The sequence below is a fragment of the Chelon labrosus genome (assembly GCF_963514085.1).
Source record: "Chelon labrosus genome assembly, chromosome: 14".
Taxonomy (NCBI): Eukaryota; Metazoa; Chordata; class Actinopteri; order Mugiliformes; family Mugilidae; genus Chelon; species Chelon labrosus.
Genome location: NC_140347.1, coordinates 25,107,137 through 25,121,036, shown reverse-complemented (window position 1 = coordinate 25,121,036; position 13,900 = coordinate 25,107,137). Strand labels below are relative to the sequence as shown.

General features: G+C 44.1%; 1 protein-coding gene across 1 annotated transcript in view; it reads left to right on the top strand.

Annotated features, from left to right (window-relative positions):
- LOC311499456 (MAM domain-containing glycosylphosphatidylinositol anchor protein 2) overlaps positions 1-13,900 on the top strand; it is a 177,125-nt gene that overhangs the window by 119,150 nt on the left and 44,075 nt on the right. Inside the window, exon 9 of the mRNA XM_084560433.1 lies at positions 3,607-3,900. Within this exon, the coding sequence (XP_084416559.1) occupies positions 3,607-3,900 (294 nt within the window). The remainder of the gene's footprint in view (positions 1-3,606; positions 3,901-13,900) is intronic.

Sequence of the window (13,900 nt, the reverse complement as noted above, 5' to 3'; positions counted from 1 at the left end):
CTTGCAGTGGTAGAGAGCGCTATGTTGCCATGGTGATAGAGAGTGATGTCATAGCACTTTTCCAAAAAGAGGGCAGCAGGAATGTTTATTCTCAAAGACGTTTGTGCTCACTCCTCTTAATGCTGGCGCTGTAAGAAAATTCAGAGTGCCAGATATTTCCACGTTTCGCAGTTAGCTCACATTGCACTGTGTCATCTGACGGGTCCTGCTGAAAGGCTCCAGCGATCAGCCCCTACACCTGGACCATCATTCCAGCTGAGCCTGCAAAGATGTGTGGCAGTGCAGAGGCCAAACTAGGAGGTCTAGTCAAAACACACACACACACACGCATAGGTGCAATGTCAGCGACAACAACGAGAGGCATCCCATTGAGGAACTGAGGGAGGATCACAGCATGGTGTCACCCGTGGGCGAGGAACGAGACACTCAGCTATACACGCATGCACATGCATAGACACAAAACCACACAGATGCACAGCGCACAAGCATACGCACGCAGCGGGCATGCCCTGCAGGCATTACTGGCATTTGGATGGCTTTGGCACAATGAGAGCACAGTGAAGACCAGTAGCAGGCTCTTTGCCACGCTGAGGATCTCAGTGGTCAGTCTTGCACACAAAGGCAGGGTGTTCACTTGGAAAGAGGGAGCAGGAGGAAAAATAAAATACAGAGTAAGCAAGACGGGCAGACAAGCCAGTTTCTGTGCGCTCGTATGCCTATTTGCTTTTCCGTGATGCTGCAGACAGACAATGGCAGCTTATAGCCAGTATTTGTGCTGCCAAACCCAATAGGCAGACAACTGTAATTGCCTGCCTAATCTGGGCAGTGGAGAGGCCAGGTGTAATGATGGCAACTCAGTGAAAACACCTCCCCTCCATGTGCTAATGGATACTTGCTGCTGTCCTCCTGTCCTGCTGCTGTCAGTTCACCACTTCACCGTTTGGACCCAAGGAAACGCTCAGAGAATATGCAGTGGAAAGAAATATGTCAGCACTTGACACCTGGCTGCTTCAGTCGAGATGTTGTGTGAATAGAAATCAGCAAATGTGTGAGAATGAAATGAGTGTACACTGTCATTGTCTCTGGAGAGCATTTTTGCTGCTCTTCCGCTGGCAGCACTTATTTGAGAATGGCCAGTCCTCCATATTCCATGCTAATCACACCAACATGTTAAAGCATCGCTTATGTAGCCGAGGGTCTGGTTTACGAGCAGCTTAAAGGCTGGAGTCAATATTTCGAAATTAAGAGAAATTCTAACACAGAGAATTATCTTCCAGCTTTACTTCATTTTAGCTTCTTTCAGCTCATTGTTTTTATCACTTCTCCAAATGAAGGCCAATATTGCTCTGTGCTGCTGGTTGTCCAAATAAGCATTTGTCTGCTAACACATTTGCCGTATTGAATTAGGAGGAGTTGGTCAGTGTTGTTTTTGCGACTTGTTTCAACTTGCATCATGTGCTTAGAAATTATTAATTAAGTTATTGCAGCTTTGCTCTTAATGCAGTGATGTTTTTGTTGAACTTTGAAACCGTCTTTGACATTAAACAGTGTTTATAACCTTGGATTCCACCTTCTTCTTTACCATTTATTTTCTCAATGTACAAGCTATTGTAGGAACAACAGCAACCTAATTTAGTTGCTGGTCCACAAGATGTTATCATTCTTTTGTAATATATGTACTATGTTGAGCTTCCTTTGTTTCCACCGGCATCGGACAAAGATTCTTACCTCTCACCCAGACTGAAATGGGGTCAAAAGAAATAGAGCTGGACGCTCTTTCATTTTGGTGAGATTGCTAGTGATTTCATCACTGTGAAACTTCAATGTGGCTTGACTCCATTCCAGCTGCAGCATTGTTTGGGCAGAATGACAGTGATTCGGAAATCATCAGGGAAGCGCGACACGGTTTCATCATAGCTGAGGAGATTTTCAGTCCTCACATTGCTGGCTGTAAACTATTTTTGGGAGAAGCGCTACAAAATAGTCTTGGAGTCTGCTGATGGTTTGGACTCACACACGAACACATGAACACACAAACACACGGGCGCAGCACACTAGGAGCCGGTGCAATTTGCCAGGTTTACTAATTAAACAAATTTACTTGGCCTGCATGCCTGATGAGGAACCAGACTGCCTCAACCAACCTGCTAGATTTCCTGCCTTCCAAACTTAGAACTGATGAATGCACACTCACACTCAAACACACACACACGCACACTGTAAGGGTACTAAAGAAAACCTGCAAATGTGCCCATCAGTTTAGCACTTTCACTCCTTCTTCTACTGTTGTTCCTCCTCTATTTCTTCTTCGTTTTTTTTTATTGTTCACACTCAGCCAGGCTCATAGATGTCCATTAGAAAAAGGCAAGTGTCTATTTATTGGGTCATATTTTGTTGCATGGCCAACAGTAACCCTACATCACTTTGGGGGAGGGTTCTGTAAATGCTCCAAGTTATGTGGTGCTGGATGAGACTGAGTAGCTCCCTGAGGACGAGGGCGGGAGCGCAAAAAGCTGAATGATGCAAGTGTTAATGCTGAAATTATGTTAGGGCTAGGAAACACTGTGAAAAGCGTTTTTGTGATAAGAAAGTGATGATGATGAAGATGTGGCGACGGGCGCAACGGTGCTGTTATGTTGTGGATGATGCTTCTCTTTCTGCTGCTGTTGCTGATGATGCCACGGTACATTTGAAGGGTGAGGGTAGCTCTTAGTCGGAAGATGTGCGGTTCTTGGTGACACAAGTGGCCCTGGGCTTAGTGGTTTGGTGTTGGCAGGTATGAACAGCTGAGTGTTTGAACATCAAATGTCATTTAAACTGTAAATAATAACTGTATAACCCTAGTATGTGCTAAGATATTGATGTCAAAAGCGTTCCATTTTTAGCTGGTGGCCGTCTAAAAACAACAAAATAAAGGGGGCTGAGTCTTCTCTTTGTCACAAGGCTTGGCTGGTTCCCCCTGCTTCTTGGCTTCATGCTAGGCTACATTTAGTGTCCCCTGGCTGTACTCTCATATTATCAGTTTACACCTAAGCATGACATCAATCTTCTCCTCTAACTCTTGGCAGCGAAGAGAATAACTGCTAACTCGGAACTAATTTGCCTAATCTTCATAGCTCCTCAGATTTGATGTGGATGCAAACAGGGACGTGCAAAAGGGACTTTTAGTTTCTAGATCAATGCATGAATTACACACATTTGGTTCTTTTGTACATGGGCTTGTTTGGTAGAGATGGACTATTATTATCGGTCACCAAGTGCATTTTGCTTGTCAGCTCGTCATTGCATCGCTCATTGTTTGCCATTGCTTGATAACACTGAACATTGTCACTGCTGCTCTCCATGATGGTTCTACGCAGGGTACATGCTCAGACTGTCTCGTCCCAGCTGTTAGCCATTAATGCTGCTAATATCCGCATGGTCCTTCCATACAAGCTGTGTGTGTGTCGCTGAGACTTCATTGCCATTGCTACTTGGATGCTCATTCGCTTCCCTCCCCATACCTCTTTCGCCACCTCTTCCCCTGAGTCGACCATTTCCTTTTACCCCGCCTGCTGACTTTCTAGAGCCCCATATCAGTCCCTCCTTTGTTTTTCTCTTTCTTAGTTCCCCCCAACCTGACAGTCCCACGGGGCAAGTCCCCCTTGGTGGCCCGCGAGGGTGACACAGTGGAGTTGGAGTGCCTTGTTTCAGGGAAGCCCAAGCCCATCATCCTGTGGTCGCGAGCGGATAAGGAGGCGCCCATGCCGGACGGCAACATGCAGATGGAGAGCTACGACGGCGTGCTGCGTATTGTTAATGTTTCCAGGGAGATGACGGGCTCATACCGGTGCCAGACCAGCCAGTATAACGGGTTCAACGTGAAGCCCCGGGAGGCTGTGGTGGAGCTGATCGTACAATGTGAGTAGACAGACCGTGGGTATTTTCTATATGTGCCAGAATTTATGTGTAAGTGCATTTTGCCGTATAACTCACAGCAGTGGTATGTTTGTTTCTTTATATGGCGCACCATTTGTTACTGTGAGGTATTTTCTCTGTATGCTGTGTAATTAATCTTAATGGGTTTTAGTCCAGTGTGACCAAAATTGAACATTCACCCATTTCTTTCCATTTATGCCCGTCCAATTTCCTCCTGAAGGCTGGAAAATTAGTCCAGTCCCCCGGTGCCGTCAGTCAGGTCTGAGAAGAAATAGCTCTGACTCCACCTCTTACACTAAGGGGCGGACTTTATCTGCTCACTGTGAACCGAGCAGAACTAATATTAACAGAGGCACAAAGCTCCAGATAGCCATGCCCACACTTGTTAGGGTCTGTCCGCGTGTTTTTTGAGTGTGTGTGCGTGCACGCTCATGTCAGAGAAGACCCATAGAGTTTGTGCCATATCCCCAGGCCTCAGACCCCCCACCGCTGCTGCTCATTGAGAAACCCTTTCCCCTCCTCTAAGATGTGACATTCAAAGACGGCTTAACGGCTAATTAGCGAGCGGCTAATTTATTCCAACTGGTATTCATTTTGTGTTAAATTATGGCCATTTGAACGGAATATTTCAAATGAACACCGGGGATTCAAAGCGGTGTCACTCACTGAAGCGCTGGGGATGTTTTTCACCACGGGGAAAAAACGGAAGATGGATAGGAAGGAAATGAAAGCGATCCATGTAGGGTGCTTACCAGTCTCTGGCAAGTGCGTATAGGAAACAGAAAAACTGAATCCCATGGCTCCCATTGTTTTCATCGTGGCCTACTTAGTTAATCCATACATTCCTCCATTTCAGTTTACGCATTACTACGTCATCTAAAAAGAAACCTGTTCAGCAGCATGCCTCCGTGTAAATTCTGTCAAATATGTGGCAAATAACTTGCGCTGTGATGACTGCCATGATTTAAGTGTCCTCTTCAGTGGACCTGTCGAACATAAGACTGCAGAAAAAATATCCGCCAACTTTTAAAGTGTGAACAATGAAACAGAATTATGGCCACAGCTCGACCGGTGCTAATTCAACATGAACTGCCGCTACCAATATTGTGATTGAAGAGGAACAAGAGCAGCCCCCGCTCTGTTTTCGCCAGCTCGGATAAGCACATAATTCTACCCTTGTTTTATTGCGCCTTTGCTATGGCATTCACGTGTCAGCTTAGCTGTTACCCACTCTGCTGTTTTAAGAGAATTAATGAAGTTTTGATGTGCTTTGAAAAAGACTGAGCTGAGTGTTTAGCTGAATAGATTGCGATACTGCCGGCCTGACAAGCCATATCAAAGGTTAGTGTCTTTGCTGCACACCATTCCTGACACCAAATGGTAAACAAAGGATTTAGACTCTTAAGATGTGCTTCAGTAATTAGAAGCGCTCTGTGCTTCTGCTGCCTCATGCAAGGAGGGTGCTGGGGGCCGAATAAACTGTTGAATCTGTATTAGTTCTTTTTAAAGCCGAGCAAAAAGTAGACTTGCCAAGCAGCTGCTGCGTGTTCGCACTTCATACTCATGTTGAACATTGGCCTATGTCCTGCTTTTAAATAAAACCTTATTTAAAGCCTCTCGCTCTTTTAAAAACTGTTGAAGAATGCGTGATGCTGCTTTCCCTCCTCTGTTCCCTTTCAGCGGAGCATGTGGCAATAGGTCACAGTAACCCCGTCTCCTTTTGAGAGCAGCAAGGGCATACACTGGATGCTGTCTACAATTTATCTAAGTGTACTAAAATGACTAAATATCAAATACTAAAATATTTTTTCATTTAGTTTATTTTGGTTGTGCTTGTTATTCTTTCGGCTTGTAGCCTTCATCAGTGTCATCAAGAAACACACTGCAAAGGACAATTTAAATAATGTATGAAGTAAAAAATAGAAAGTGTCGTTTTAACTGGAAATCATCTACATGCACAAATGGGTAACTCTAATAACATTAAAACCACTGACAGGAGAAGTGAATAACATTGACCATCTTGTGACAACACAATGTTCAGCTGGGAAACTTTTGGACCTGGCATTCATGTGGATGTTACTTAGACATGTAGCACCCACCTAGACCAGACCAGGCACCCCCACCCCATAGCAATGACACTCCTTGATGGCAGCAGCCATCCACAGCAGGATGCAGTTTGACACAGACACACACACAAAAACGGTTTAGGAACAACTCAATAAAACATGAAGAACAGCACAAGGTGTTGACCTGCCTCTAAATTTCACTAGATCCCAAACTGATCAAGTATCTGTGGGGTGGCCCCTCCCCTCAACAGCAAAAAGAGAGGAATACCCAATATAGGTTTTTTGTTTGAACCAGTCACAATTGTCTTGGACGTCACCCAGGATGCAGCAGCTACTTGCAAGGGCACCATTTGAACATGAGGAAGTGAGCAGTGACGCTAAAGGGCTAATGACCTGCAAAATACCAAAATGTCAATTGACTCCTAATGATAAAAACCATAATATCATAATTCTCGAGTCCCTACAGACGTGCCTGTATTCTTGAAAATTGCACAGGATTTGCCACAGTAGCTTTATGCAGCTCTGGCAGAAATATATTACATTGACATTGAAGCTCATGTGAAGTAGAAGGGTCGGTCAGGCCAGTTAATGTCACTGCTGCATGCTGCTGCCACAGTAAGAAGATGTGGCTAATCAGCTCCAACTAACGAGAATCATGCAAGAACGTCCCTGTCAGGCGGCAAATGTTGTGAACATATTCATTGTAGGTCAAGCAGGCTGGGCTTATTGCACCATCCAAACCTTCCTCAAAATGTGACATTCTCTCCATGTAGGTTGCTAGGCTGGACACTGGTCTTCTTGGTACCCACAGCAATAGGAACTTTTACAAGGATAAAACGAAAACAGCTAAAGAGGAGGAGAATGACGCTCTTGTAATATATTTACATAAAAGATTATCGTGTCCTTTTATAATAAAAAGTTTAACTATAAGAAGGCAAACATACTGTTCACTGGATCCATCGTTGTTGGTTTTTCTGCATCACTGCATCAAATTTGTTTTTCATAAATCACCTACAACCTCTGAGGCAGATGCATTACACGTGTGTAGCTAAACTGTGTTTTTCGTTTCTCCATCTCATTTTCCCTCCAATTCATGCAGTTTTACCTCTGCTAGCAAAGGTACACTATTTATGAAATACAACGGCATGCCAAATTACAAGACACAGTTAGTATCCGTTAGCTGTAAATGTTCATTTAATGCTTGTAACTGGCACAGGCCCCAGCTGCATCCACTGGACATCTGTTGTTAAAGAACATATGCAGGGCTTGGAAGGAAGCCATGTGGACTTTACAAAGTCACACATCAGTCCGGGAAAGCGTGTCCGACGTGATAAAGAGTAATCGTGGAGATGAGAGGGCTGGTAAGCTGAAACAAATAAGACTAAGAAGACCAGGTAAAAGAAATGTAAATCAGTTTCACTGCGCAGTATATTGAATCAGCAACCGCTCCGCTGTCTGGTATGACAGATGATCTCAAAGGAAGAGAGGGGGAACAGATGATAAATTCCAGTGACCTTAACCAGGCAATGAATGTACAATGAATACTAAAACGCCAGAGCCCAGGGTTTTATATTCTTTATATACTTTTTGCCCCAGTTAAGTCCAAAATAATAGTAAAAGCTGAAAAACTACACCTAAATGACAGTATTTCTAGGAATCAAGCGATTCTCATGCGCCTCTGTATGACCCTATCTCAGAGTGGATGTCAGTATATCAGGTGCTTTCCAGCAAGATTTCTCCCTTCTGACGTCCATCCATGAAAGGTCATCCATTACCCCACCACGCCGCAGCATTCCCCTGCTGTATCGGCAACAGTGGGCCAGGGTGACTTACAGAGAGTGACTGCTGTTAGTGACACTCAGAGGGAGATGACATGCCTCCAGAGGCAAAGAGGAGGAGACTGAGACTCGGAGGCCTCGGCTGTAGGACAGTCGTGCCATTAAATTTCCTCCTTTTCTCACACAGGCTTGCCTTGGCATGTGGTTGCATCACAGGTTGTCACATAGTGCGAGACACACAGTGAAGGACATCAGTTCACCACAGATGATTCTGGCTCTTCCTTTCAACACAATTTATTCTGCGAATGCAATTATTTCTCATTATGTAGTATTATTTTAATAAAGAACCTCTCTTGTGCTACAGTTGTTGATGTGGAACAGCACTTTCATCTGTCCTCCATCTTCAAAGCAGAACACATAATGAAGAGACTTATTAGGGCTTTGGTATTGATAAATCAATCATTCTGCCATGTTCTATCTTCAGAGCCAGTTCAGTTTGTCAGGCTCTTGTTACTTATTAATAGTTGGCATCAAAGCCTAAGTTTTAAAAGCACTTGAGTTGATAGATTGCTTTGACACACTTTGAGTAGATTGTGGAAATGTGTCCAGCATGTGAACACATTGTGGACTCCATTTACTGGATACAAATACCTTTCTCATCTTCCTCAGCCTGAGAATTTACTTTATTAGCACAGCCTGGCCCTGCTTTTGTTGTTTGCTCCCTATGCCTGTCGGTATGCCCCCTCCTTTCTTTCTCTTGGCCCGTCTCACGGTGTGTAAGCACAAGCCAATCCCTCTGAGATGCTTTTCTCGCCTGCATTTCCAGGTCCCAGCGTGAGCCACCCGCCTTTGGTGGTGAGCCATGTGCAAAGCCGCGTTTAGTAACTTGATCAAGGGACCGAGGTACAGTCCTCTGAAGCAAAGAGCATTAGAGGCGTGAAGGAACGACTCTGGCAAGTCAACAGCTTTGATATGTAAAAACCTGCATCTGTTGGCTGGCAGAGGCGACGCCAGGAGGAGAGGTAGAGGGAATGGAAGACGTCTGCCTTTGGAGCCGTCGCTCTAATAGAATTGTAGACGCCAAATCCCAAGCTGTGACACCCTAATGTTCTTAGTCAAACTGACTTGGCATGGTCCAGGGGCTCGAGAGAAGGAGTGAAGAAGGAGACAGAATTAGAGGGAAGGAAGACGTACAGAGTGGTCTTCTGTCCTAGATACCACTGTCTGTCAGAGTTACAGCTCTCAAGTTCTACCTCAGCTCAGATTCATGCACAGAAATCTTTTATCCAGGCTTCCTTCTGTTCCTCCTGACATCGTTCATGACACCTGCCTGATGCAACCTTGCGCTTGCCCCCTTGAGCAAGCACCTTGCTATCTCACATACATCAAAAAGACACACCGGGATAAAGAGCTACTGCCTGGGCAAAAGTAATGAGCAGAATTACACGATTATTGTTTTTAATTAATTTTCCCTCCTGCATCAAGAAGGCCCACAATGCCCAGCCCCTGAGGCCCACTCTAATGTGAACCATATTAAAGCGATTCACATTAGCCTAACGCCAACCTAACACCAGCAAATTAATCTTTTGCATTACAGCAGGGCCCGCACACCGCTTTTGAAGATGAAATTTAATTTTCGGGGGGTATCAGCCGCATCAAATCCACCCCAGAAAAGGTCAGTGAATATGTAGGTTGTAAACAGAAGACTGCGCTCGGCTTAATATTTTACAACTTGGTCAGTGACGGAGCTAAACCTATAAGCAGATCACCGGGCCACTCCTCGCATTAAAGAATCTACATTGATTATCATTAATTATATATTTAAGTTCATAAATTATCTCCATGTTTTAATCACAGTATGGTAATGCGGACGGTGCTTAAGTTCATTGTTTGATTGCAGCGACTGCAGCGCGAGGGAAAGAGGGCGCATCGATGCGGAGCAGCGTTTCCCTACATTAGTCAACACAGACTCATTATAAATCAGATGAATCAGGGTTATCATTTCATATTCTCTATATGTCTTTGACTCCCTAATGAATGTGTTTTCCTCTATCAAGACTTGATATTGACGCATGTAGTGCTACAAAGGTTATTCCCACACAAGAATGCTTTTGCTTCCATCCAAATATACGCCCTGGGTTTGTCTTTTATACTCCCACATACAGCTGCTCCAGAGTAAAAATGTTGTGTTTTTTTTTTTTGTTTTTTCTTGTTTTTTTGGAGTACTGCTGTGTCACGTGTTAGTACAACAGAAATAAATAAGTGGATGAAGCAGCAAGGAGCCCAGATTATTTGAATTTATTTCAGTACATTTCAGTGGTAAATGTTGTACTTCTTTATCCCACAAATATATGCTATAACATTTCAAACTAAAGGTTTCTCAACCCTTTTGGCATGGGACTCCTTACAAGAAATCAGTGCAGCACCTTTTTAGATGATATTATCAGATTGTTCCTCTCAACTTCCCAGATGGTTTCATTTAAATAATTCCCGGAGGCTAAACATATCCGGCATTTTATGTTAAAGAAAATTAGGTTAGATTTCCCAATCAAGTTTTTTTTGCCCACCAATCTGATCATTAAATGTTCACATGGTGAACATGTGACCAATGAGGATACCAGTAAGACAATAAACGGGGCTGTCAAAGCTAAAGTAATGTTGAGAAGGTGCCTCCAGAAGCTCCAACAGATGGTTGTCTACTACAGAACGGTAATGGTAAAGTGCTTTATTTGTCATTGTACAACGCACTGCCACTGTGGGCCAACCTGACGGCGCCGAGCACCCATGTTTTTTGAAAAACATGGGTGCATGGAGTGCCCGGAGGGAACCCACGCAAACATGGGAAGAACATGCAAACTCCGCGCAGAAAGGCCCTGAGAATCAAACCCTCTCTGCCTCGGGGATTCGAACCGAGGACTTTCTTGCTGTGATGCACCACCACTGTCCCACCGTGCTGGACTGGTCATCCAACGGCATAAACTCCGTAACCTCTCTGTAATATTTTTTGCCTTGACGCTGTCTGGACGAAACTTCTCTGTGTTTTCAGTGTTAGTTGTGGTGTTTTTGTTGCAGCCTTTCCCTGAGTGATTTTTAGTACTGAGTGACGATTTCCTACTACCACCTCGCCAAACATCCACATTGCACAATTTACGCACTGGCTGACTTCATTTTCCTTAGTAAAGTACATCCACACAGCAAACATACTTAGTCGTGACATTTTCTTAATCTTCTTCTTCTTCTTCTTCCTATTCTGGGATTTTTGGCATCTGTTATATTGACACTAGCCAACCGGCATTAAAACAAAAGACGTTTTTGGCTCTACCTGGATGTGGATTTTTGGGTATGGCAGACCTAAACCAAATAACTCCAAAAGATAGGTCTGGGCTAAAATGCGATCTGATCCGATTCTTTTACAAGTGCCTGGATCGGCGAAACCGACTGGGAGATCCCCAAAGCAGATATTTAAAGTCTCAAAAACTGATTCAGTATTTGTTTTTTCCTCTCTCTTCTGTCCCATTAATCATTTTGGGGCCACTTACCCTAAATTAGGCACCACTGGACAAACCCCACAGTGTGCTGTATGAAGCAGCTACACCTGCACCTACAATTCATCTACAATGCTTATTGACTGCACTGGCAGACAGAACCAGACCTGTATTTTTTTCCTATTCCTATTCACCACAAACTTAAATGATCTCTTTTTTTACCTGATGCCTTCATAAATTCACCTTTATCCCCACATCAGTACAAGATTACGGGTGTGGCTTTGGTGATAGAGATAGACATGATCTCATGGTTGGTGACCTAATCCCCCATGGCAGGCAAGCACCTTGCATTGCTGTGTGAGTGTGGATGGGTGAATGAGAGACATTGTAAAACACTTTGAGCACCACTTAGGCAGGAAAGCTCTATATAAAGAGCCCTGTGTGAGTGCAGACCATTTAAATTTGCCCCTTTTTTCTGCACATTGTTACGCTACCATGAATGAACCTTAGTTCCTCCTTTAAATCTAAAATAAAAATGAAACATTGAGGGTTTTTTTTAATGGCAGCTTTAACTTAAAATGAAAGGAGTGGAATTAATTAGACCATCCAAAGCCGTATTTCTGTCACGAAGGAGAAATATCTTATTTGGATCAGGGAAAATGCAAGACGTAAATGCATGCAGAATGCAGCTGGATGTGCCAGACCATGTCAGGCTCACATTATGATTGGATCTCAGCCAGGTGTAAATGCAGTCAGTACAGCGTGACCACGTCCTCGAGAAAGAAGTCCGCCAAGCAGCTTGAAAGGTCAGCTAACACTGCCTTCCCCTGCTAGCTCAAGCAAGTCCAACAAAAACTGCAGGCAGTAGCAGCCAGTGACATCAGGGCCCATACGGGAGTGTTGCTTCTCTTGACAATTCATCCAGTCCCACATTATGCAGATAAAACTCATAAACCAGGTGTTATTGAAGAAACTTATGAAGCGGATGTTAGTGTCCAGATAACGTCTCCAGATACAGACTGTTGTTATCTGGAGGGCTGATTCACATCATCTGTGATGGGTTACGGCTGATTTCATCCCCAAATTTAATATTTGTTTTTATCTAGCCTGTATTAGAATCCACCTTTCATTGTTTGTGCTGACCACATATTATTTCAGACGGGCTTTTATATGGGAATTCCAAATAATTAGATTCCTACACTGCACCAAAAGCTTTTATTTTATTCTTTTGATCCCATTTTCCTGATGTGGTTCATGTTGTTGTAATAGAGTATTTATACATGGTTACATTCACACTTTCTTAAGTGCTCCTTGTGTCACCAGTGTCGTCCAAAACAGACAGAAAAGGATGAAACAGAGACCAAAGTAGACCAAATGAACACATCCATAAAGAAGGTGCATGCACCCACTTCATGTGCACATGCACAGACGGTACGGTACGTTCTCCTCTTGCAGCTTTGCCCACAGGAGCTGCGTGTCTTTTTTTCTTCATGCGCTCGCCCAAAGCACATAGAAGAAAACCCATTCCGACTGAGGCTGAAGTTTATTGTAAACCAGTCAAGCGGTATTCTAGAAATGCAAGGTGCCCACGACCTCACCTCAGCTTCCCACTCACGTGCGAAAAGACACACGCTCTTTTTTCCCCCCAAGCACTCGCGTGTCTTTGTGCAGGCCTCCTCCCCGTAGACGCCGATCCACGTGGGCCGTGGGGAAGAGGCCTCCGTGCTCCCGAATGTTGTTTTTCTCCACATTACTGTCAAGGTATCCACCGGTGACTGATGATGGATTACATCTCAGCCAGTGCTCTGGGTTTTCCCTCGGCCTGTGACTTACAGCAACTCTGAGCCCTCACTGCTGCACTAACCACAACGAGCTCTGCTCAGGGAATATCACACAGGACCGTTTCCCTCTTCTCTCCTCCTGCTCTCTGGGCAGCTGTTTCGCAGGAAATGCACAGGGGCAGATGAGGCGTGTGCCCTTGTTTAAAGTATGTTTTGGTTATATAAGATTTTTTTTGTCTGTTTTCATTTGTTGCAGACCCAAACCCTGTCTTCATTCGTCTTTCTATGTGAATGGAACTGCACTTACTGCAATTTGTTATAGTGCCACTGATTCACTGCCCCACGCATACCTACAATTTTAATGTGATAAATAGAGTTTCTGACTTTTTTTTTTTGGAGTTTGAGATAAGCCTTTAGGTTTGGGTAAAAGCCCATCCAAGGCTCATTTGAAGGAGGAACTGATTGCTGTTTCATTCAACGCAGATGAAAACCACTTTACTCTCCACCTTTTCAACAGCACCAGGTGAACTTTTTTTCCCCTCCCTACTTCGTTTAAGTCCAAACCTCTTGGAAGATGCGTGTTTACTTCTCCTGTCACGGTATGTGTTATGATTTATGATTTTTCACATTTCAGCCCAGTCATTAGACGATCTAATGGCGTGTCATTAATCACAGTAGCTGCTGAGCGAATTGCGGGATGTTGTTTGTTGAGTGATAATTAGCATCGAGGGCAAGGATGTAAAATCCCGCTCTGGACCGTTATGTTTTGGTGAATAATTTTGCATTCGGTGCCGTGTACACAGCCCACGTTTTTTTTTTTTTTTTCCGTTGTGCACTCTGGGATCTGCCCTGGCCTGCGGCGAACTCAATTA